The sequence below is a fragment of the Hylobates moloch genome, unplaced genomic scaffold (assembly GCF_009828535.3).
Source record: "Hylobates moloch isolate HMO894 unplaced genomic scaffold, HMol_V3 SCAFFOLD_5, whole genome shotgun sequence".
In the NCBI taxonomy this organism is placed as follows: Eukaryota; Metazoa; Chordata; class Mammalia; order Primates; family Hylobatidae; genus Hylobates; species Hylobates moloch.
In genome coordinates, this window is record NW_026652280.1 from 93,011,977 (window position 1) to 93,036,302 (window position 24,326).

A 24,326-nucleotide genomic window follows, 5' to 3' on the forward strand; every position below is an offset into this window, starting at 1 on the left:
GCCAGAATCCGGCACTCCAAGCACTGCTGTCTTCTCACGGAGTCTTGAAGCCAGAGCAGTGCCAGGATGTCACGGGAGCTGGCCCCACTGCTGCTTCTCCTCTCCATCCACAGCGCCCTGGCCCTGAGGATCTGCTCCTTTAACGTCAGGTCCTTTGGGGAAAGCAAGCAGGAAGACCAGAATGCCATGGATGTCATTGTGAAGGTGAGCCCCTTTCCTGGGAGGAGGATCCCAGACACCCCTCACACCCTCTCTCCTGTCTTCAGACTTTAAGAGACTCAAGGAACTTAAAGTTGGCCCTTAGGCGGAATGTAGAAGCTGGCTTGGAACAATAACCACTTCAACTCTCTGTAACTCCTGCCATCATCTTAAAACAGGGGTGCTAACAATGGCTCCCTCCAGGGTTGCTGGGGGGACTACAGGAGTTGGCAAAAGGAAAGCTCTTAATGTAGTATCTGGCTCATTATACGTTCCAGATAAGGGTTAGCTGTTATGATTTTTATTGCTATTTATTGAATGCCTGTATCAGGCACTATAAGCACATGGTTTCATTTCATAATCTTTATGAAGAGGGACTATTACTGCCCATGTAGAGGTGATGAACAGAGAAAGATGACATAACCTTATACAGCTACTCCTTTTCACCAGCAAAGCCCAGCTCCTTTCTCTCTCTTTCCTTTCTTTTTCTTTCTTTTCTTTTCTTTTCTTTTTCTTTCTTTTTCTTTTTTTCTTTCTTTCTTTCTCTTTCTTTCCTTTCTTTCTTTGTCTTTTCTTTCTTCTTTCTTTCTTTCCGTTCTTTACTTTTTTCCTTCCTTCCTTCTCTCTCCCATCCTCACCATCCCTCCCTCTCTTTCTCTTTCTTCCTTCTTCTGCTCCTTCCTTCCTCTCTCCCTCTCCTCTACTCCCCCAATCCTTCCACCTTTGCTTACTATTTCCTTGGGTGATATACCCAATGTCTGGGGACACTGCTTGCTTTCTCTGGAGTCAGTTGACTCCCTTTATCCTACAGGTTAATTTGTTTTTGATGCTGGCAACTTAACCCTTTCCCAGGACTCTGGAAAGGTACTTATTACCTTAGGAAACCTGAGGCACCATGGTGTGGTAGGGGGGCCAGGAGCCCTGGGTCCAGATTCCACCTACCAGACTTGTGAGCTCTGGAGGCCCTGCACCTCCCTGAACCACCAGCTCCTCTCAGTAAAATGGCGACCACGCCAAAATACCACCTGTAGCACTGGCTGGTGAAGAGAACTCAGGGTGCCTGAGGAGCCCAGCAGAGCCTGCAGCAAGGCGGGTATTCATGAGCCAGAGCTGCTGCTGTTGCTCTTATCGGGAAGGAGGATTGGAGTGAGGACTGGCAGGCTCTGTTCTTACTTGGACGAGCCTCTCAGACCCGGGTGGCCCTGCCCTTTGGGAGGTACCCAAGGCCTTCTAGATGGTGTTGTTTAGCCAGGATAGCAATGCCAAGCCTGTGGGAACCATGACAAGATTGTTCAATGCAAGGCAATGATTTTCCCCACTTCACACATGGCCCGTGGAGCCTGGGTAGCCACTGAGTTCCCATCTCCTTCCTCACTGATGCAACCCGGCTGTCTTTTGGTTCCTTGGCGAGTCCATCATGGGGGCTTGAACTCTGCATCTCCTCTGAGCAGCTGTGTCCTGCAGAGCATGTCTGAAGTCTTTGTCAAGGCTGCCTCACCCTCCCCATCCTACCAAAAGGCCATCCCCAAAACACTGCAAGAGCCACCCAACAGGGCACTCACAGTCACCCGAGAATGCCAGGCATTCAGAATAGGATTATTTCTCGCACCCATTGACTAAGCACCTCCTGTAGGCCAGGAATTCTATATTCTGATTTAATACTATGACTTAGGTGATATTGCCCCCACTTCATAACTGAGGAAACAGAGGCTGAGAGTGGCCCCTTATCCAGGTTTCCATAGCCAGTAAGGGGAAGAGCCAGGATCAAACACATCCCTGCAGCCCAGCCATAGAAGCTGAGATGCCTTCTCCACTCTTCCATCCCGGATTTATCACTTCAGAGACTCAGCAGTGTCATGCTGCCATCATTCTGACCTGCACTGGGGAGGCTGGAGAGTGAGGGACGCCTGCCTTCTCCATCTTGAGGTTGGCCCTCGCATACCATGGGCAGCCCTCCAGATGCTGACCCCTCCCTGGCTGAGTCTCCCCTGTCTGTGCGTTCTCAAGTGTGTCCTTAAAGAACAGAGCTTGCTCATCCAGCAAATGCTCAGTGAAGCTAGACCTTGCGTCAGACACACCAGGGCACTAAGGATGTGGCAGTGGCTGTGGGAAGCATTGCCTCCCTCTTCACAGAGCTTACAGCAGAGGGCAATGGTCATTTCAGGAGTGCATGAGATGTGCCAGGCCCTTAATGTGCAGTATTTAATTCAGCCTCACAGCCACTCTGATTATTGTGCCCATTTTGCAGAGGAGGCAAATGGAACTCAGAGGTGAAGTGAGTTGCCCAAATAGTTGTGGAGCATGTAAGTGGCAGAGGGAGGGCTGGAGCCCAGGCTCTTCCCACCATGCTGAGCTGCTCCCTATTTAGAGGCAGGAAATAGGGTTTCACAAGCCACCCTCTGCCCCAGATCTTTCTTTTCCTCTCTTTCTTTCTTTTTTCTTTTTCTTTCTCTTTCTTTCTTTCTTTCTTCTTTCTTTCTTTCTCTTTCTTTCTTTTTTTCTCTTCTTTCTTTCTTTCTTCTTTCTTTTTCTCTTTCTTTCTCTCTCTCCCCTCTCCCCTCCCCTCCCCTCCCTCCCTCCCTCCTTCCCTCCCTTCCTTCTTTCCTTCCTCTTTCTCTATTCCTTCCTTTTTTTTTTTTTTGGACAGGTTCTTGCTCTGTTGCCTAGACTGGAGTGCAGTGGTGCAATCATAGCTCACTGCAGCCTTGACCCCCTGGGCTCAAACAATTCTCCCATCTCAGCCTCCTGAGTAGCTGGGACTACAGGTGCACACACCATGCTGGCTAATTAAAAAAAAAATTGTAGAGATGGAGTCTCACTGTGTTACCCAGGCTGGTCTCAAAGTCCTGAGCTCAAGATCCTTCTGCCTCAGCCTGCCAAAGCACTGGGCTTACAGGTGTAAGCCACCACACCTGGCCTGCCCTGGATATTTCAAGACCCCTCCAGACCATCTCTTTCCCTCTCCCCAGGCCCACTTATAACACACCTTGCTTGAATTCTCTCAACACTAGGCGAGCACAACCCAGAAATTCCTCTTCCCCTCCTGTGAACAGAGTCAGGAATTTGGCCTTAGTCAGGGAGATATCAGGGTTTCAGGTCTCAGCTCTGGAAGGTTTTCTCCCTGGGGCTCTCATCCTGGGAGCCTCTTCTTGAGCTCCTGGTCTGAAATTTGAGCAGGGAGAACATGTGTCAAGAGGGATTAGAAAATGGAATATTTGGCCGGGCGCGGTGGCTCATGCCTGTAATCCCAGCACTTTAGGAGGCCTAGGCGGATGGATCACCTGAGGTCAGGAGTTCGAGACCAGCCTGGCCAGCATGGAAAAACCCTGTCTCCACTAAAAATACTAATTTTTAGTAAAGCTAGTTTGCTGGGCGTGGAATTGCTTGAACCCAGGAGGTGGAGGTTGCAGTGAGCCGAGATTGCACCACTGCATTCCAGCCTGGCTGCAGAGCAAGACTCCATCTCAAAAATAAATAAATAAATATAGTGGTCAAGAAGGTGCTCTGTAATGTAGATAACCTGTTGTCCTGTATTCACTCTGTGTTCAAATTACTAAACCTCCTGGAGCCTCAGAGTACCCAACTACACTAGCATTAAGGACTAGCATCAAAGAGTTATCATGAAAACTGATGAGTTGCTGGGCGCGGTGGCTCACGGCTGTAATCCCAGCACTTTGGGAGGCTGAGGCGGGCGGATCACCCGAGGTCAGGAGTTCAAGACCAGCCTGACCAACACGGTGAAACCCCATCTCTACTAAAGTACAAAAATTGGGCATAATGGCAGGCACCTGTAATCCCAGCTACTCAGGAGGCTGAGGCAGGAGAATCGCTTGAACCCAGGAGGCGGAGGTTGAACCCAGTGAGCCAAGATTGGGCCACTGTGCTCCAGCCTTGGCAACAAGAGTGAGACTCTGTCTCAAAAAAAAAAAAAAAATTGATGAGTCAATGATAAGAGGTAACTCTTATGAAGCCCTTCCTATGTGTCAGGCACCATATTAGGCATGTTATATAAGACAACTCATTTAACTTATATTAAATAAGTTAGTTAGAAATGCACCTGTCATATTCTGATAAATTTTGGCCATTACCTCCCACAATTCCTTCCATCAAGCAGTTTTCTTTTTTAAATACGACTTCGATTTTAATTATAAAGATCTAACTTTTTAATTTTTTAAAAATTAAACCATGATTTTAAAATGAAAATAGTCATTAGAGATTACTTTTAAAATACAGAAACCTGTAAGGAAGAAAATAAATCATTCATTACCCTGTCACTTGAAGGTAATAGTTGTTGGCATTTGGGTAATTTTCTTACAGGCATATGTAAGTCTGCATGGGTTTCACAGCACGGACACCGTCCTGTGTCATCAGTTTTATATTCTGCTTTATATTATAACTATTTCCCATGATGTTCATATTCTTTTAAAACATGGCTTTAATGCTATATAATGCATTATCCTGTGTTTGCAACATAATTCATTGAGTGATTTTCTGTTTGGCAATACCTAGATTGTTTCCAATTTTTTGCTGCAATACATCTTTCTCTTTGATCTGTACAGGTAATAATAATTTGTTTCATGTCTCCTATATGGCTGGCACTATTCTAAGTACCCACTTAATCCTCTAGCAACCCCATGAGGGACTGATATTATCATCCCAATTTATAGATGAGGAACCTGAGGTGCAGAGAAATTGTGGATATTTCCTTACAATGAGAGACTTTTTTTTTTTTTTTTTGAGTTGGAGTCTCACTCTATCACCCAGGCTAGAGTGCAGTGGTGTGATCTCGGCTCACTGCAACCTCTGTCCTCCAGGTTCAAGTGATTCTCCCGCCTCAGCCTCTTGAGTAGCTAGAATTACAGGCATGCGCCACCATGCCTGGCTAATTTTTGTATTGTTAGTAGAGACAGGGTTTCACCATATTGGCCAGGCGGGTCTCGAGCTCCTGACCTCAGGTGATCTGCCTGCCTCGGTCTCCCAAATTGTTGGGATTACAGGCTTCAGCCACAGTGCCCCGCAGGAAGACATTCTTCAGAGTGGAAAAACTGGGTCAAAGGGTGTACATATTTGAAAATGCCTTCCAGAAAGGTGTGGCAGTCACAGTGACTAAAGCGGCAGACTGGCTTGGCCAGCGGCTACCAGCTCCCAGGAGAGCCCTGCGTGGCTGATGCCATGGAGTTCAAGCTGTCCATGGAAGGCTCCAGCCTTAGGACGTTGTTCTCCTCATCAGTCACTAAACAGGTGGACCTCCCGCCTGGGGCAGCCTCCTAAAGGCTGAACCCCCAGTCATGGAGGCACCCGGACAGGTGAGTGCTGGTGTCTTTCACTCAGTCCTTCTGAAGATGGAACTGGAATGTGTGCTCTGGAAAGACAGGACCACTGGCGTAACCCTCCTACTCCATGTATTTGGTGGCTGTGTAAGAGGACATAATTAACCTTGGGGGCCAGGCACGGTGGCTTATGCCTGTACTCCCAGCACTTTGGGAGGCCGAGGTAGAAGGATCACTTGAGGCCAGGAGATTGAGGCTGCAGCAAGTCATGATCACACAGCTGCACTCCAGCCTGGGTGACAGAACAAGACCCTGTCTCAGAAAAAGATACCAACCTTGGGGATGCCTTGTCCTTGACCAACAAATCCTGTGGCATTGAGCCCACCAGGATCCCATACACAGAAAGGCCCCTGTGGGCTTGGTCACAGAAAGGGCTGTGGGCTTGGTCTGCACCCTGGCCTCCAGGCTGTTGCTCACTTTGAAGGAGCCTCTCCTATATTCTTTTCTCTCTGAGAGCCTTCTCATCTGTCAGGGTCCATTCAAATGTCACCTCCACCGTAGAGCCCTTCCAAATCCTCCGAATAGAAGCAATTAATTACTCCTCAACACTTCCACAGCTTGTGACTTATTTAGTGCAGGTTTTTGCTTTGTTTTGGTTTTGGCCTCACATCATAGCTAGCTGTTTCCATTTGTCTCTCCTGCTGGACTATGAGTCTTCCAGAGCAGTGACTGTGGTTTTTTTTGTTTTGTTTTTGTTTTTTTTTATTTTTTGTTTGTTTGTTTCTTTTTTCTTTTTTGAGACGGAGTCTTGCTCTGTCACCAGGCTGGAGTGCAGTGGCGCGATCTCGGCTCACTGCAACCTCCGCATCCCAGGTTCCAGTGATTCTTCTGCCTTAGCCTCCTGAGTAGCTGGGATTACAGGCGCCTGCCACCACGCCCGGCTAATTTTTGTATTTTTAGTAGAGACGAGGTTTCACCATGTTGGCCAGGCTGGTCTCGAAATCCTGACCTCAGGCAATCTGCCCACCTCGTCCTCCCAAAGTGCTGGGATTACAGGCGTGAGCCACCATGCCCGGCCGGGACTGTATTTTAACAGTTCAACATGGTGGGCTTTGTAGTCACACAGACCTGAGTTCAAATCCTGGCTCTACTACCTATCCTGGCTGTATGACTTTAAGCTAGTCACTCAACCACTCTGAGCTTGGTTTCTGCCTGTGTTTAATGGGCTAATAAGCATAGTTACCCCATAGGGTTGTTGTAAGGCTTGGAGCAGGTTTGCAGTAAATGTCAGCTTTTATTATTATTATATTATAATTATACCTCTTTGTTTCTAATCCAGTCTGTTATCTTTGCTTACTAAGGGCTTAATAAATATTTGTTATTATTATTATTGTAATTATTCAAGCAAAGCCAAGAGACAGGATATTGTGGGGAGGTCATGAGCAAGGGGCTCTGGGCTTGAATTGCATAGGTTCAAATTCTGCCTCCGCCACTTTCTAGTAGGGCGATTGGGAGTGTAATTTACTCAACTTTCTCTGGGTCTCACACTCCTCTTTAAAATGTACATAACAAAAGCACCTACCTACCTCAGGGAGTCCTTCATTTAGTTCAGAGAAGAAATTATTTTAATAAGCACTCAGTGCAATACTTAAAAACAGTAAGTGCACAATAAAAGGTTTTATTTATCAGTGGTAAATGACCTCAAACCCCTGGGAATTCTCTTTCTTGCAGATCATCAAACGCTGTGACATCATACTTGTGATGGAAATCAAGGACAGCAACAACAGGATCTGCCCCATACTGATGGAGAAGCTGAACAGGTAACACAGGGAAGGGTAGGCCCTCTAGGGCTCAAGGTAAGTGCAAGGGCATCTGAAAGCCCCTGGGAACTGAAAGTAATGTGAGATCCTGCACTTGACCACCAGTTCACACAGCCAGTGTTGCCCAGGAGTCCAACTCCCTTAGCCACGGTCCTGAGAACTTTCAACCAGTTGATTTTACTATGATAAAACAGAATAGGGAAATAGATGAGGGGTCTGGACACAGAAAGAAATGAAAAAAGCAGATGAGGCTGAGCTAAAGAGTACAGTTATGAAGAAAATGTTGGAAAAAAGAGAAAAGATTAAAAACCAATAGTAGAAGAAAGATAATGAGATTACAATATGCTCACACACAGGAATATTATGCAGCTGTTAAAAGTCATGCTGGTGGCCAGGCATGGTGGCACGTGCCTATAGTCTCACCTACCTGGGAGGCTGAGGTGGGAGGATCGCTTGAGCCCATGAGGTTTAGGCTATAGTGAGCCATGATCACACCACTGCACTCCAGCCTGGGCCACAGAGCAAGACCCTATCTCTTAAAAAAAAAAAATCGTGCTTGCTACAGAGCAAGTTAGAGCTAACTATTCCAGCATGGAATAATGGCCGCAATATATTAAAAAAAGCAAGTTGAGAATTGCAGGTAAAATAGCCCACTTGAGTCATCTACATGAATAAGGCTGTGTTTGTGTTTCCGTGTGCATAGAGATGAAAGACTGGAAGGATGCTCTCCAGACTATTAATAGTGGTTACTTCTGGGGGGTGTGATCGGAGAGCTGTGGTGAAAGGGGTTAGTGAAGGAACGAGGGGCACTTGCTTCTTATTTTAGTACTTTTTAAATCTGAGACTCTGTCGCCCAGGCTGGAATGCGGCAGCAAGATCTCGGCTCACTGCAACCTTTGCCTCCTGGGTTCAAGTGATTCTCCTGCCTCAGCCTCCCAAGTAGCTGGATTTAGAGTCACGCACCCACTATGCCTAGCTAATTTTTGTATTTTTAGTGGAGTCGGGGTTTTGCTATGTTGCCCAGGCTGGCCTCGAACTCCTGACCTCAAGTGATCTGCCCCTCTCAGCCTCCCAAAGTGCTGGGATTACAGGCGTGAGCCACTGCACCTGGCCATCTCAGCAAGAAACACTTAATAGGGACTTTTGAACAAAAGCCATGTCTGGGTCTTGGGTAGGGGCGAGATGAGATGGTAGATCCTGGTGCCATCATCCCCCGGCCTCCGGGCTTATCCGTCATAGGGAAGGAATGTGTAGGACAACTGTAGGGACAGGCAAGAATCCATGTCAATCTGCCTAAGGGCTTCCCTTATAGTAAGAGAAGTGAGTGGGGGACCTGCCTGAGTCACCCAGCCAGGAAGTGGCCAAGCCTACCTTTGAACTTGCGTCACATCTGATCTCATAGCCAGTGCTCTATTCTTTGTCATCTCAGCCTTCCTTGGAGTGGCGCCAGTCAGGTTTATGGGAGACTGAGGGGACAGGTTTGTAGGGGACTGAGGGGACAAGTGGGTTCCAGTTGTCTCTACCACAGTCAGTCTGGGACGAGTCTTTTCACCATCAGTGGTCTTGGCACTCCCCAACCTGTCTAGACTGTTGTGGATTCCAGGCAGAGCCAAGCCTGTTTGTCCCTTTATCCCCCATAAGCCAGGATGGGCCTTAGTCACTTTGCAACTGAGTCACCACAAGCAGTTTGCTAACTCAGGACTTGGCAGGCTATGTTCAAAATAGGGCCAGTCTTCCCAAAGTGGAAGCCCGGCAGAACCTACTGTTCACACTCCTGGGGCCCCAGGGGCTGAGTCTGCCTTAGAATAATGCATCTGAAGTCCCAGGAATTTCTGTAAGGTCTAAGTTGGCCCCTAAATACCCCTTCTGCTTTTTTTCCAACTGAACCTGAGAATATGCTGCAGCTTTAGACATGCCCTAGATCTTTTTGTGAGCAGATAGAGTGAAACTGTGTTAGGCTCTGCCCAGAGTGGAGTTATCAGCAGGTTTGGTAAACACACAGAGAGAGTCCGCTTTCCCTGGTGCAGGTGGGGGCAAGGTCAGTGGGACTTCATGACTGTATCCCCAGCACCCAGGATATAAACAACAGCGAATTGAAATCATGGTCCCAAAGCTTGTGAAAAAAATGCCTGAGGGCTTTCAGAGGAGAGAATATTCCTGCTTATCATGAATGCTCAGGAGTGGTTCATGGACACAGACAGGTGGCCTGATGACATTTATTCCACCAGAAAGCATGAGCTACAGCTGCAGCCATGGGCATGAGTGGGGTCAGGGACTGATTCTGGCCCAGATTGTCTTCTAGGGTCTCAGTGGCCTCCCACAGGTACAGGCCAAAGCATGCAGGTTTTGGGGTGAGTTGGATCTAGGTTCAAATCCCAGCTTTGCACTTGCAAACCATAGAAAGGGGATAATGATAATACTCTCCTCATAAGGCAAGAAATAATGGCTGTAAAGATCCTGGCAGATGCCACATTCCAGCCAATCAATGGTGGCTCTTCTTATTGAACTCAAAGGTTATGATGAACAGTGGCCCTTCCACATGATGCCATTGGGTGTCTGGAGGCATACTGGAAAGAAAGTAACATGTGCAGTAGGGGAATGTTTATTCTTCAAGATGCAGTGTAAAATCTTTGTTTTCTAGAAATTCAAGGAGAGGCATAACGTACAACTATGTGATTAGCTCTCGGCTTGGAAGAAACACATATAAAGAACAATATGCCTTTCTCTACAAGTAAGTATCATCTATGCTCCCTGGAACATAGCCACTAATAAATCGTGAATTGAATCAAAATGCATGTCTTTTCTTCAAAACCAAATTTTGATTTCTAACCAATTCTCAGTGTCAATCAAAATAATTGCTGTCAAAACTAGGGGCTTAGGCAAAGTATGAACTCTTCAAGCTGAAAACACAAGGAGTCTCCAAACACCTAATTTGTTGGTTGGCTCCATGGTTGCCAGGCCGGGAGTTCTTTACTCCTCATAGTCAAGTCCTGGCCCAGGGCTGGAAAGCTGAGGTTCTCAGCACAGCTGATTCCTGAACTTCGTATTCTTTTCCTCTTCCTGCTAGTAATTTCTTAAGTCTGAACATTAACTTGTGGGTGCCACAGATAACTAGTATGGCTCAGATCTTCAGCTTCCAGATTCTCAACAGCTCCCTGGCTGCTGCTACATCTCTGCTTCCTGAAAGTAGTAAGAAAAGGGCTGACTCAGCTGGGAGGACTTCCTTTTCCTTCTTTCAGGGAAAAGCTGGTGTCTGTGAAGAGGAGTTATCACTACCATGACTATCAGGATGGAGACGCAGATGTGTTTTCCAGGGAGCCCTTTGTGGTCTGGTTCCAGTCTCCCCACACTGGTAAGACCCGCAGGCCTCTCTCTCTGGGACCTCCCCAACGGCCCATGAATGCACAGCAGCCTTGAGCATGAGCTCAGTTTTATGCAGCCCATTAGGGAGGCATTAGGCTGGATGTGACAGTGCATTGCTTCTAATACCTCAATGTAGACGATGCAGTTCAGTGTGATGGCACCAGGCTTGCTTCTCAGAATGCCATGACTCAAGACTTCCCCAGCCCAGAACCCACTTTCTGGAAGCAATGGTAGTCCACTCTCTTTGGAGAGTTTAGGCTCATGGAAATTGTTTTCTGCAATTCCTTGGTTCCTGTCAAGTACAACTCTTCCTTCCTTTTTAAAAATCCTGGCTGGGTGCGGTGGCGCATGGCTGTAATCCCAGCACTTTGGGAGGCTGAGGTGGGTGGATCACTTGAGGTCAGGAGTTTGAGACCAGACTGGCCAACATGGTGAAACCCCGTCTCTACTAAAAATACAAAAATTAGCTGGGCATGGTGGTGCACACCTGTAATCCCAGCTACTCGGGAGGCTGAGGCAGGAGAATCGCTTGAACCAGGGAGGCAGAGGTTGCAGTGAGCCGAGATCATACCACTGCACTCCAGCTTGGGTGATAGAGTGAGACTCTTGTCTCAAAAAAAAAAAAAAAAAAGAAGTCCTAAGCAATGGCTTAGGCGACCCCCTAGCCTAGAGGCTCACTCTCCCTCCAGTCACTGCATCGCAGACTCCTCCACAGGCTGCAGCGGGTGAGGAAATCCAAATGGATTGCTCCCTGAACTCTAACAACAGTACTTGTACTGGCCCTTGATTAAGTGCCAGCCTCCTGTAATTCTTGCAATGACTACAAGGTAGGGAGTAGGATTATCTCCACTTTACATTTCAGGAAACTGAGGTTTAAAAAGGCATGGAGTCACCAAGCTACTGAAATGGACAGGCCAGGGTTGTAACCCAGGCCACCACCTCAGGAGCTCATGTTCTTTTTTTTTTTTTTTTTTTTTTTTTTTTCTGTTTTTGAGACAGGGCCTTGCTCTGTCATCCAGTCTGGAGTGCAGTGGCATGATCTTGGCTCACTGCAACCTCCACCTCCTGGGCTCAAGCAATCTTCGCCCCTCAGCCTCGCAAGTAGCTCAGACTATAGGCATGCACCACCACACTCAGCTAATGTTAAAAATTTTTATAGAGATAGGTCTCGCTATGTCGCCTAGGCTGTTCTTGAACCCCTGAGCTCAAGCCATCTGCCTGCCTTGGCTTCCCAAAGTGCTGGGATTACAGGTGAAGCCACTGTGCCCAGCCAGTGGTTAACATTGCATGTTAACCACTATGCAGTGCTTGATGGAGTCAAGAATCAAATATTTTTTCAATACCTACTATGTACCAGGCTCTGTTGAGGGCACTGGACAAGACAGAGGAGGTGACATTGGGCTATGACCTGAAGAAGCCAGCCATACAGAGGGCTGGAGAAAGGGCATTCCACGTGGAGGGCACAGTGAGCACAAAAGCTCAGAAGTGGGAAGGAGGCTGGAATATTTAGGGGGACCAAAACGAGGATGGGGGAGGGCAGTGGAGGCCTGAGGAGGAGAGCTGGCGATGAGGACGCGTGGGGCCCTGGATGCAGCCTGCTGGGCTGAGTTCTGGCTCCTCTCTGTGTGACTTGAGCAGTGACCGCCCCACAGCCCGTGTCTGTTGAGGTAAGAGTGGGAATCCAGGCTAAGAATGAGAGGAAGTCCCAGGAGGAGGTGCTCAGAAGGCGACAGCTGCTGTTAGCAGGTGGGCCAGGCACGGCTTCCGAGGCTCAAGCACATTGCCACACTCAGGCTCTCTCAGTCCTCCAACGGTGGGGGAAGGTTTTCGGACACTCCACAAAAGTCTTTCGTGAAGACCATGCTAGTTTTTAAATAGCTTTTTGGAACTTTTGTTCTTAATTACAAAAGGAGTATAAACTGACAAGCCTCAATTTTTTTTTTTTTTTTTCGACACAGTTTCGCTCTTGTTGCCCAGGCTGGAGTGCAGTGGCGTGATCTTGGCTCACCACAGCCTCTGCCTCCCAGGTTCAAGTGATTCTCCTGCCTCAGTCTCCGGAGTAGCTGGGATTACAGGCATGCGCCACCACCCCCAGCTAATTTTGTATTTTTAGTAGAGACAGGTTTTCTCCATGTTGGTCAGGCTGATCTCAAACTCCTGACCTCAGGTGATCCACCAGCCTCAGCCTCCCAAAGTGTTGGCATTACAGGAGTAAGCCAACACGCCTGGCCAATTTTTTTAAATTAGAAAATGTGTGACTGGGCTCGGTGGCTCATGCCTGTAATCCCAGCACTCTGGGAGGTTGAGATGGGTCAGTTTATACTCTTTTTGTAACTCCCAGCTGGGCGTGGTGGCTCACACCTGTAATCCCAGCACTTTGGGAGGCTGAGATGGGTGGATCACCTGAGGTTGGGAGTTTGAGACCAGCCTGACCAACATGGAAAAACCCTATCTCTACAAAACAAAACAAAACAAAACAAAAAAACAAAGTTAGCCAGGCGTGATGGTGCATGTCTGTAATCCCAGTTACTTGGGAGGCTGAGGCAGGAGAATCGCTTGAACCCGGGAGGCGGAGGTTGCAGTGAGCTGAGATTGTGCCATTGTACTCTAGCCTGGGCAACAAGAGCGAAACTCCGTCCCAAAAAAAAAAGAAAACCTTTAAAAAAAAAAGCAGAAAATACAACCATAAATATATGCAATTTTTCCTGTCAATTAAAAAAAGAAAGAAGAGAGATAAAATACATCAGAAACAAAAGAAAATACAGATTTGCCACACACACAAAAAGGGGAAAATAAAAGCACTCAAAATGCCAGCATGGAACACAGTTGTTATAAGTAAAATGTTTATTTAGAAACAGAATGCTTGTTCTCTGGTACCGCAAGGAAAAGTCAACATTCAGATAAAAAGTTTTCTCAGCAAGCCAATTTTACTTTTTGCAGAAAGGGTGCTCCTTGCAGATGGAACAATGGCAAGAGCACACCTGAAGAAAGGAGGGAAGCAATTTTTGTCCCTTACTCAGCTTGTCCCTGCTACTGTGTCCTGTCTCTATTGGCTGGAGCCAGACCACACAATCTAAGCTAACCCGACTGGCTAATAATTTAAACCTTTCTTAAATAGGTAAAGGCAAGGGAGAACAAAGGAAAAGAGGAAGTTGCTTATGCCAAATGGGGAAGGGGCAAAGGCTGTGAGCTGGAATGTCCAGCACAAATATCTTGGTTAAGGTACAAGGACATAGAATGTACTACGTGCCTGTGAGCATGTCTAACAGCTACACAGGATAGAGCTTAACAAAGAGTTATTAGCACAAAGCAAGGAGGCTTGAAGGAAGTTAGTCTTTAAAAGAAACTATTATTTCTAACACGATTTATTCTTTAACAAGAAGGGAAACTTTGAAGAGGGAACTTTTTTACTTTCTACAACAGTCTACCAGCTTTCTCTTAGCCATGAAGGGCAACTGGGACAAATGAGTCTTTCGTGTACTAAAAATAGGCAGCCTAATGACCCCAAGATCATTAAAATCTCGGCCACTGGCTGTACCCTCTGGGAACTGGGGACCCAGACAATGCAGCCTGTGCCTTCTGGAGGGGAGAGCCTGTTTCCCTCCAGCAGTGTTTGTGAGACCTTGACAGGGGAAGTGTGTGACTCCCGCCTCTTTCCTGTTTCTCAGCTGTCAAAGACTTCGTGATTATCCCCCTGCACACCACCCCAGAGACATCCGTTAAAGAGATCGATGAGTTGGTTGAGGTCTACATGGACGTGAAACACCGCTGGAAGGCAGAGGTGATGACTCTGTGTCAGCCGAATTCCCATCTAGCAGGGGCAGGCTCTGGTCCCTGAGTGGGATGAGAACCTCTCCAGGGAGGGGGAGGGGGAAGGGCATGTGCAGGCTACCACCACTTACAGCATTCTTTAAGGCCTTTCTTCAGCCCTAAGTATCCCTCTTGCTAAATCTGCCTGGGTACCCTGTATGTGGGCCTTGGAAATTGCCACACTTTCCCATTAATAACAGATGCCAACATTTACTGAGTGAATAGCTAGTGCCAGGCACTGTGCTGAGACTTGACATGGACAAGTTTATTTAATCCTCCCAATAATCCCTTGAGGTAGCTACAGTACCTTTCTCATTCCCACTTTGCAATTGAGAAGTGTGAGGCATAGAGCAGTCAGGATTGTTTCAGTTGCAAGGGACAGAATCTTAACATGGCTCATGAAAAAAAGGAGCAATTGATTCGTTTGTGTAACTGAAATGTCCAGGAGTACTTCAGGCATAGCTGGATCCAGGGCTCAGACAAGGTAATCAGAGCTTGATTTGTCTCTTCCTTTCCATCTCCTGGTTGCCCTTTCCTCTGTGTGGCTCCATTCTCAGGTTGGCTCCACCCACGGGATGGCAAGATGGCCACCAGCAGCCTCCAGACCAACTGATAAATTTTCTTTCCCACGAGGCAACAAATACTGTGGGACTGAGTCTCATTGGCTCTGACAGGGTCAGGTGTCCATCCCTGAACCAATCATTGTGATCAGGGTGTTGAGATACTCTGATTGGCTAAATCTGTGTCCACCCCAGCTCCACCCCAGACTCATAGTTTGAGGTGGAGGAGGGATGGGTGGTCTCCCAAAGGAACTGGGGGTGCTGTTTTCACAGAAGGGGGCACACATTTGCCATCCCTATAGGCTCAATTCTTTCCACTTTTGGAAGAGACCACTGGTGGCTGTGAGGGTCTGTGAAAGCTCTTGGCAAATATGGAAGTGCACCCAAGGGTTCTTCTTCTGTACTTCTCTTTTCTTGTTTCGGAATGTGATTCCTGTGATCCCCCTTCCTCCTCTTGAGTTTCGCTGCTCAAATGCAAAATGAATCAAATGAAGTGTGAACATAGTCCATCAGAGCTGGGGCATGGAAAATACCAGGGGTGTATTTCATTGCTTATTAATAAATAGATCAAAAGAAAGATTCATTATTTCCAAAAATTATGAAATCATTCACTTATTAAACAAGAATGTATTGAGCATCTATTGAGTGTTGGGCTGTGGGGAGGCATCAGTGGCCTAAAAGTGAACAAGAGGGGAAACTGTTCAGTGAAGCAGACTGGGATGTGATTCTTTTTTTTTTTCTTGAGATGAAGTCTCGCTCTTGTCCCCAGGCTGGAGTGCAATGGTACAATCTCGGCTCACTGCAACCTCCACCTCCCAGGTTCAAGCGATTCTCCTGCCTCCCGAGTAGCTGAGATTACAGGCGTGTGCGACCACGCCTGGCTAATTTTTATATTTTTAGTAGAAACGGGGTTTCATCATGTTGGCCAGGCTGGTCTCTAACGCCTGACCTCAGGTGATCCACCTGCCTTGGCCTCTCAAAGTGCTGGGATTACAGGCATGAGCCACGCTGCCTGGCTAGGATGTGATTCTTGACTTCACCACTTGAACCTCCCAGTCCTGTGGCCTAGATCAGGTCACTTAATCTCTCAATCCTTTCTATAGAGGTTAGTGGGCCCTTGTACCTCCTATTGTTTATTGCTTCGAGGTGTAAATTTAAAAACATCTAGTGCTAGGCCTGGCACATAGTGAAGGTTCAGCAAATCATGTCTATATTAGCAGAAGCTGGTGATCACTGACGTTAAGGATGACACTCTGTCCTCAACTGAACCCATCAATCACGGGGAAAATTGTGATCACCAAGGTCAAAATAAAATGTTCTTGAAGAAAACTCTAAAGTCAGCAATGCCCCACCAAACAATAGCACAAACAAGGAAATCTGGCACTTCCTCTGGATTGTGGAATGTTGAAAATTCTGTTCCAAGAGCCTTGCAGGGAAAAATATTTCCAAGATAGGAAGTTTCTGTTGGTGGCCTTGGGTGGGGGTGGACAGCTCACTCGATGGTCCCCTCCCCGAAGATGCCTCCCACCTCCTCAAGGGACTGAATTTTCACAGAAATAAGTTTCCAACTTCAAAACAATAGGAGAGAAAGAGTGATGCCAGGGTTGTAAATACACCACCCAAATTCACTTTTCCTGCTTGAAAACAAAAGGCGTTGATTCATTCGTATGTTTACACCCTACAGTAGTTTGAGCCAGGGACAAAAGATGTGAGGGAGTAGATTCACTGAAATTTTTTTTATCCACACCTGACTCTGCATGCTGAATTATGGAAATGTGGTGACTAAGAACAGCAAACATTCTCCTTCCTGTTAAGAACACCCTCCCTGGTACGCACTCGCCTGTCATCGACTCATCAAAGCTGTGACTCAATTTTAAACAACAAAAAGAAAATTTTAAATACCTTGTATTCATTTGCTAGAGCTGCCATAACAAAGTACCATAGTGAAGACTGGGTAGTTGAAACAATAGAAAGTGAGTTCGTCACCGTTCTGGAGGCTAGAAGTCCCAGATCAAGGTGCGCCAGCAAGGGTGGTTTCTTTTGGGGGCCTCTATCCTTGGCTTGTAGATGGCCATCTTCTTCCAGTGTCTTTACATGGTCTTTGCTCCATTTTTCTGTGTCCTAATTTCCCCTTTTTACAAGAACGCCAGTCATATTGGATTAGAGCCCATCCATATGACCTCATTTTACCTTAATTCCCTCTTGAAAGGTTCTATCTCCAAATACAGTCGCATTCTAAGGTGCTGGGGGTTAGGACTTCAACATAGGAATCTGGCCGGCGCGGGAGCAAGGGGTAGACATGATTCAGCCCATAACAGATCCTGTTGTTTACTGGGCCTGGGAGGCAGAGTCTTTGCTAGAGTCCTGCGTGAAAGCATTCTGCAGCAGCACCCACCAGGTGACAGTTCCAAATCTTGTCTTTTAGAATTTCATTTTCATGGGTGACTTCAATGCTGGCTGCAGCTACGTCCCCAAGAAGGCCTGGAAGAACATCCGCTTGAGGACCGACCCCAGGTTTGTTTGGCTGATTGGGGACCAAGAGGACACCACGGTGAAGAAGAGCACCAACTGTGCATATGACAGGTAGGAGGCCCTGCGGGGTGCTGCTGGCTCACCACAGTGCTTGGTGTGCACTAGGAAAGACGCAAGGTGGCTGGGCACTGTGGCTCATGCCGGTAGTCCCAGCACTTTGGGAGGCCTCGGTGGGTGGATCGCTTGAGTACAGGAGTTTGAGACCAGCTTGGGTAACATGACGAAACCCCGTCTCTACAAAAAATACAAAAATTAGCCGGACATGGTGGCACACACCTATACTCCCAGCTACTCAGGAGGCTGAGGTGGGAGGATCGCTTGAGCCCAGAAGGTGGAGGCTGCAGTGAGCCAGGATCGCACCACTGCACTCCAGCCTGGGAAACAGAGTGAGACTTTCTCTCAAAAATAAAAAATAAAAATAAAAATAAAAAAAGCACACGGCTTGGAGAACTGAGTCTATTAAATGTCAGGCCCCTCTACTGGGTACCACTTGCAGTGTATGAACCACCGGACCCTATGCAGTGGCCCTGGGCACTGTAGCTTAGCAGAGGTAAGCACTGGCTTCGGTATCAGACAGGCCTGGATTTAAATCGTGACATTATCACTTCATATGTCTGTGACCAAGAGACAAGCTCTCTGTGTCTTTCATTTCCTCCCCTGTAAAATGGAAATTATCCTAGTGCCTCACTCATGAAGATCCAATGTGAAGTAAATGAAATAACACGTCAGGCTGCGAGCACAATGCCTGGCATACGGCAAGTGCTCATTACATTCATGGGCTGTTCATTGATCCATCACAAAGACTTACCGCAATTGATTCGCCCAATCCCCGTCATTAGGCATTAGGTTATTACTAAGGGTTTGCTGTTATAAATACTGCTAAAATCAATATCCTCTGTGCATTTTGTGCACGTATTTATGATTTCCTCAGGAAGCAACCCTAACAATGAGACCAATTAGTGCAACAGTATTTATACTTTTAAAGCTTTAGCTACATATTCCTAAATGCAAATGCATACATTTAAGTCCTAGCATTTCCTTGTGCTTTTTAAAGTCCCTTCAGGGATTTTCGAACAGGTTTCATCTTTGCTCCTTGAATGGGGACAGAGTGGGGAGTGCCTGAGGCGTGTGAATGTTAGTGATCTTCCATCACAGAGACCACAGTGGGGAAACCTCTAGGAGCCTGGTCCCAGGTGGTGGCCTCAGTTCCCAGAGCTCAGCCTGCCACGAGGAAGTGTGAGATGGCCATCTGCATGACAGCCACCAGGCCACTCGTTTTCACTTCCTCTCGGACCTTTTTTTTTTTTTAAGACAGAGTCTCGCTCTGTCCCCCAGGCTGGAGTGCAGTGGTGCAATCTCGGCTCACTGCAAGCCCCGCCTCCTGGGTTCACGCCATTCTCCTGCCTCAGCCTCCCGAGTAGCTGGGACTACAGGCGCCCGCCACCACACCCAGCTCATTTTTTTTGTGTGTGTATTTTTAGTAGAGACAGGGTTTCACCACGTTACCCAGGTGGTCTCTACTAAAACAGGCCACCGCGCCCAGCCTGTTCCTCTTGGAGCTTTTGAGGCTGGTGTTTCCTTTGCAGAAGTTATCACTCTGCAAAGTGGGAACCCAAGGCGGGGAGTTACAGGGGTCTAAGTGCCCAGACCATCCCCGCCCCCTATTTTGAAGGACTTCCAGCAAAGCCAGGACGATGGCCACTCACTTGAACATGGCAGTTGTGTGCCCTTGGGTAGGTCAAGTCCCTTCTCCAGCGCCATTCTTCTCCCCTGGCTAATGAGTAGGAAGTGATTGAAAATGATACAGAAGAATCAGAAGGCAACATGGCCACAGTAGATCAGGTGGGGGGTAGAACAGGTTAGAAAAATATGTTTACTAAAAGGATCCTGATTTTATACACATGTATCCCAAAGGACGGTGGGATTACATGTGACATTTAAAAGATTCATTTCTTATTTTGATGCTCTGAATTTTGTTTCTCATAACAACATGTATAACTCTTGTGCCTTTTTTTTCCTTTTTTTTGAGACAGAGTCCCGCTCTGTTGCCCAGGCTGGAGTCCAGTGGCACGATCTCGGCTCACTGCAACCTCCTGGGTTCAAGCGATTTTCCTGCCTCAGCCTCCCAATTAGCTGGGATTACAGGCATACACCACCATGCCCCGCTTTTTTTTGTGTGTGTACTTTTAGTAGAGATGGAGTTTCGCCATGTTGGCCAGGCTGGTCTTGAACTCGTGACCTCAGGTGATCCGCCTGCTTTGGCCTCCCAAAGTGCTTGGATTACAGGTGTGAGCCACCATGCCCGGCCTCTTGTGGCTTTTAAAAAGTCATAGGCCAGTTGTGGTGGCGTATGCTGTAATCCCAGCCACTTGGGAGGCTGAGGCAGGAGGATCGCTTGAGCCCAGGAGTTCAAGGCTTTAGAGCAACATGATCACATGCCTGTGAATAGCCACGGCACTCCAGCCTGGACAACATAGTGATACCTGTCTCAATACAATAAAATAAAAAGTAAAATTAAATAAATAAACTGAGAAAATAAAAAGCCATAAAAATGATGTTTTAAAAATGGAATTAGACAAGATGGTCTCAATTCCAGTCTTTGTTCCATGTTCACATATTTATCGAACACCTCTCATGTGCTGAGTGCTGGGGGAACATGCAAAGATGCCTAGGATCTGGCTGGTACCCTGGAGTGAAAACTTCACATGAACACTGGCCTGGTCCTGCACATCCCTAGAAGAATTCAGAAATGGAAGAGCCTTAAACATGTCATGCTTTGCTTTCTGAGTCTTAAAGAAAGCTTTCACAAATCTCTAACTTGATGTGAAGAATTTCCATTTGGGTTGAATTAAAAGCCGTAGCCTGGGCCAGGAGTGGTGGCTCATGCCTGTAATCCCAGCACTTTGGGAGGCCGCGGCCGGTGGATCACGAGGTCAGGAGATCGAGACCATCCTGGCTAACACGGTGAAACCCTGTCTCTACTAAAAAATACAAAAAAAATTAGCCAGGCGTGGTGGCCAGCACCTGTAGTCCCAGCTACTCAGGAGACTGAGGCAGGAGAATGGTGTGAACCCAGGAGGCAGAGCTTGCAGTGAGCCGAGATCGCACCACTGCACTCCAGCCTGGGCGACACAGCGAGACTCCGTCTCAAAAAAAAAAAAAAGAAAACCGTAGCCTGGGCGCAGTGGCTTACACCTGTAATCCCAGCACTTTGGGAGGTTGAGGTGGGCAGATCACCTAAGGTCAGGAGTTCAAGACCAGCCTGGCCAACACGGCGAAACCCCGTCTCTACTAAAAATACAAAAATTAGCCAGGCATACTGGCACACACCTACAATCCCAGCTACTTGGGAGCCTGAGGCAGGAGAATTGCTTGAACCCGGAAGGTGGAGGTTGCAGTGAGCCGAGATGGCGCCACTGCACTCCAACCTGGACGACAGAACAAGACTGTGTCTCAAAAAAAAAAAAAAAAAAAAGTTAGTTGTGTTGGTGATGTTAGCAAATGCAGATACCAAAACTGTTGATTAGAATGGGGAAGGCCCAGTGGGCACTCATGAAATGGCAGTTTGACTCACCTTGCCATTCCTCGGGAAGTCACTTAGGACCACAACTGCATCACCCATCTTGGGATATGTTAGTTTCCAAAACTCATTTGACTACCTCATTCTTACTTTTTGTCATTACTGCAAAGCACACATGCTGTGATTTTTCTCGATATTTTTCATTACATCCCTTAATTTCTTGCTGAAATAAATTTTTAAAAGAAATTTCATGATACTAGCATAAGAAAGCAGCAGCATTTGCCATAAATTGAAGGTAACGTAAAAATTAAGTCCAGTGAAAATCACGCATTGTTAAATTCTGCCTTAATTCTCTTGCCTGCAGAATGCTGCTCAGAGATGGCAGCCTACTCTCTGTCAACACGGGACTGAGGGAGGTATTAAAGACAAACCAGCACCTCCCTGAGACTTTCTCCATAATCAAATCAGGGAAAGTGAAAAATAAATGAAAAAGGAACAGCGTTCTCAGTACGCAAGTCATTGTTGTGTGGGATAGTGTGCATGTGTCATATAAAATCTTCTCCTCTCCACCAGGACATTACCCACACTGGGAGACAGTGTCCTGGTGTCCACAGAATCATGGCAGGGACTGATCCTATTTCACAGTTGTAGGCACTGTCCTTTAGGGTCACAGGCTAAAACCAGGTCGGGACTTTGAGCGCCACATGAAAGGGCCAGGCTGCTCAGTTAATTCCAGACAGCAAACACAGACCTTGGTTTGATCTCAGCAATCACAGGTTGGATTAACACAACTGTTTTCCCTCCCCTTGTTCCAGGATTGTGCTTAGAGGACAAGAAATCGTCAGTTCTGTTGTTCCCAAGTCAAACAGTGTTTTTGACTTCCAGAAAGCTTACAAGCTACCTGAAGAGGAGGTAAGGTTACCATCTTGTCTTTCTATGCCATTGTCCTGGAAAGATGAGTTTGCTTGGGCAACGTAATGAGACCCCATCTCTATGAAAAATTCAAAAAAATCAGCTGGGCATGATGGTGCATGTCTATGGTCCCAGCTACTTGGGAGGCTGAGGTGGGAGGATCACTTGAGTCCAGGAAGCGGAGGTTGCAGTGAGCCAAGATCGCACCACTGCACTCCAGGCTGGGCAACAGAGTGAGATCCTGTCTCAAAAAAAAAAGATGGATTGATGTCATCCTTTGAGGTCACCACTGAAGACACAACATTGGGCACTAGACCTTGACTCTCAATGCCTACGATTCTGTGATTTGAGGCCCCTCCAAAATTTCTGATCGAGCTGGTCTTGCAATGACGCTTACCAGTGTGTGTTCTGTGGGGTGACTTCAGGCATTTCATCTCCCCTCCCTGGTCCTGAATTTGCTCATCGCTAAAATGAAAGCATCTCCCAGGCATCTCCTAATTTCCATATCTACTTCCCCTTTCTCCTTATAGGCCCTGGATGTCAGCGACCACTTTCCAGTTGAATTTAAACTACAGTCTTCAAGGGCCTTCACCAACAGCAAAAAATCTGTCACTCTAAGGAAGAAAACAAAGAGCAAACGCTCCTAGATCCAAGGGTCTCATCTTATTAACCATTTCTTGCCTCTAAATAAAATGTCTCTAACAGATATGAACTGCTCCCTGTACTTAGGAAACAAGACTGATCCAACTGCTTTCAGTTTTTGACCTGAATTTATTCTGACTTGAGCCAAATTGGAAGGAGAATCTTTTGTATCTCTCTTGGTCTCATACCTCCCCTGAATTGTCCAAAAGGGAAGCAGGGGCATTTGTAGACCAAAATGATGATCTTCATGCCCTGAGCCAGAGCCCCGTCCACTGTCACTGTCCCTGCTCAACCCTGTCATTCAAGAGGCTGCAGGGGGAGGAAGAGCGTCAGCTTTCAGTGCTCATGAGGGGTCCTGTTCCACAGGCAATGACCAGAAACACCAAGGCCCCAGCTGCCCCTGTGATTAGGGCAATTAACTGTTTTAAGAATCTGCCCCCTCCTGTCTGAGGTCAGGCCACCATCTCGTCTCACAGTGTTGAAGGATAAAGGCCACTCCCACCTGGTTTCTTTGCCTTCGAATTGTCCTCCAACTCAGTCGGCCCAGGAAGCATCAGTGTCATCCTCTGAAATACTAATCCGACCACAGCCCACCCTCAGTCCCACCCCCTGCCCATAAATCCTTCAGCGGCTCCCATCACCATCGGAGAGAGCTCAGTCTTGGCCACCATGAAGGTCTCTGCGATCTGGCGTATTGCGCCAGCCCCACCTTGAACCCCTGCTCCAGGAGGAGGTCCTCCGCCCTGCATACCCCATGCTCTCCCTCCCTGGGGGTCTTGGCTCTGCCCCCCCATGTCCTGCCCTAATCCAGAGCCCGGGCCAAGTGCCCCCAGCCCCCACGTGCGCTCTACCTCTACTGCAACATCCACCACCTTATATTTGTCACCAAGGCCAGTGTTGGAGGTCTTTGGGGCCCCAGTGTGACAAACACCTAGTGGGCTGGCTGGGACTCGAGAATTTTGTTATCTTTCTGCAATCAAGGAGGCTCACTGGAGTCCAACCACACAGCACCATTTAGCCTGTATCCAAGGTGCCCATTTTTGTTTGTTTTGCTTTGTTTTCCCTAGTGGTTCTTTGTTCAAGTCATACACGAACATGGCTAAATGTGTGAGCAGTACCAAAGAATAAGCAGGGAAAAGGAATGCCGTGTCCTGACCCCATCCCCGAGCTTCCTGTCTCAGAAACAGCCCCTCTTCCCAGCTCATGTGTTTTTCCTGAGAGTCTGCACAGAAATGAGCACCATACGTAACCTTAAAAATACAAAATATAGCATACCATATGCATGGCTCCACTCCTCGCTTTTTTCCTTTAATATATTGGGGATGATGTGACTTTTGATGCAGGAGAAAAAGACCTGAAGTCTGACGCTTGAAATTATGTAACATCTGACTGGGGGAATAAAATCAAAAGGGCCCTGATTAAGCACGGGAAGCCATCTTCCTCAAATGTCCAATTCACCTCACTGGACAAAGGTCTCCCTGGAATTGGTGAGTGGGGAGTGATGGCAAGGCTGCTAACACATCTGTCACCCTTCTCCTAAGCCAAGGCTCACAGTCCCAGGAAACTTGCCAGTTTCCAAGGTCCAAAATGGTCAAACAAGGTCAGGCGTGGTGGCTCATGCCTGTAATCCTAGCACTTTGAGAGGCCAAGGTCAGGAGTTCGAGACCAGCCTGGGCAACATGGCGAAACCCTGTCTCTA

At 47.3% G+C, this 24,326-nt stretch overlaps 1 protein-coding gene across 2 annotated transcripts; it reads left to right on the plus strand.

Annotated features, from left to right (window-relative positions):
• Nucleotides 1-23,062, plus strand: DNASE1L3 (deoxyribonuclease 1 like 3). 2 transcript variants are annotated; one of them, XM_032151891.2, is made up of 8 exons: nucleotides 1-204; nucleotides 7,200-7,288; nucleotides 9,930-10,019; nucleotides 10,528-10,640; nucleotides 14,320-14,432; nucleotides 17,447-17,604; nucleotides 21,889-21,985; nucleotides 22,516-23,062. In XM_032151891.2, exons 1-8 carry the CDS (start codon nucleotides 67-69, stop codon nucleotides 22,630-22,632), a joined length of 915 nt encoding a protein of 304 aa, XP_032007782.1. In that variant the 5' UTR covers nucleotides 1-66; the 3' UTR covers nucleotides 22,633-23,062. The 2 variants fall into 2 exon arrangements, with proteins under 2 accessions (XP_032007782.1, XP_032007783.1); XM_032151892.2 differs by lacking the exon at nucleotides 9,930-10,019.
• The last annotated feature ends 1,264 nt before the right edge of the window (nucleotides 23,063-24,326 follow it).

Bases quoted from the DNA above. Each gene is read 5' to 3' on its own strand.
- DNASE1L3 (XM_032151891.2), top strand. From the start codon at position 67: ATGTCACGGGAGCTGGCCCCACTGCTGCTTCTCCTCTCCATCCACAGC. The intron at 7,289-9,929 runs GTAACACAGGGA...TTTGTTTTCTAG, and splicing joins CTGATGGAGAAGCTGAACAG to AAATTCAAGGAGAGGCATAA. The intron at 10,641-14,319 runs GTAAGACCCGCA...CCTGTTTCTCAG, and splicing joins GTTCCAGTCTCCCCACACTG to CTGTCAAAGACTTCGTGATT.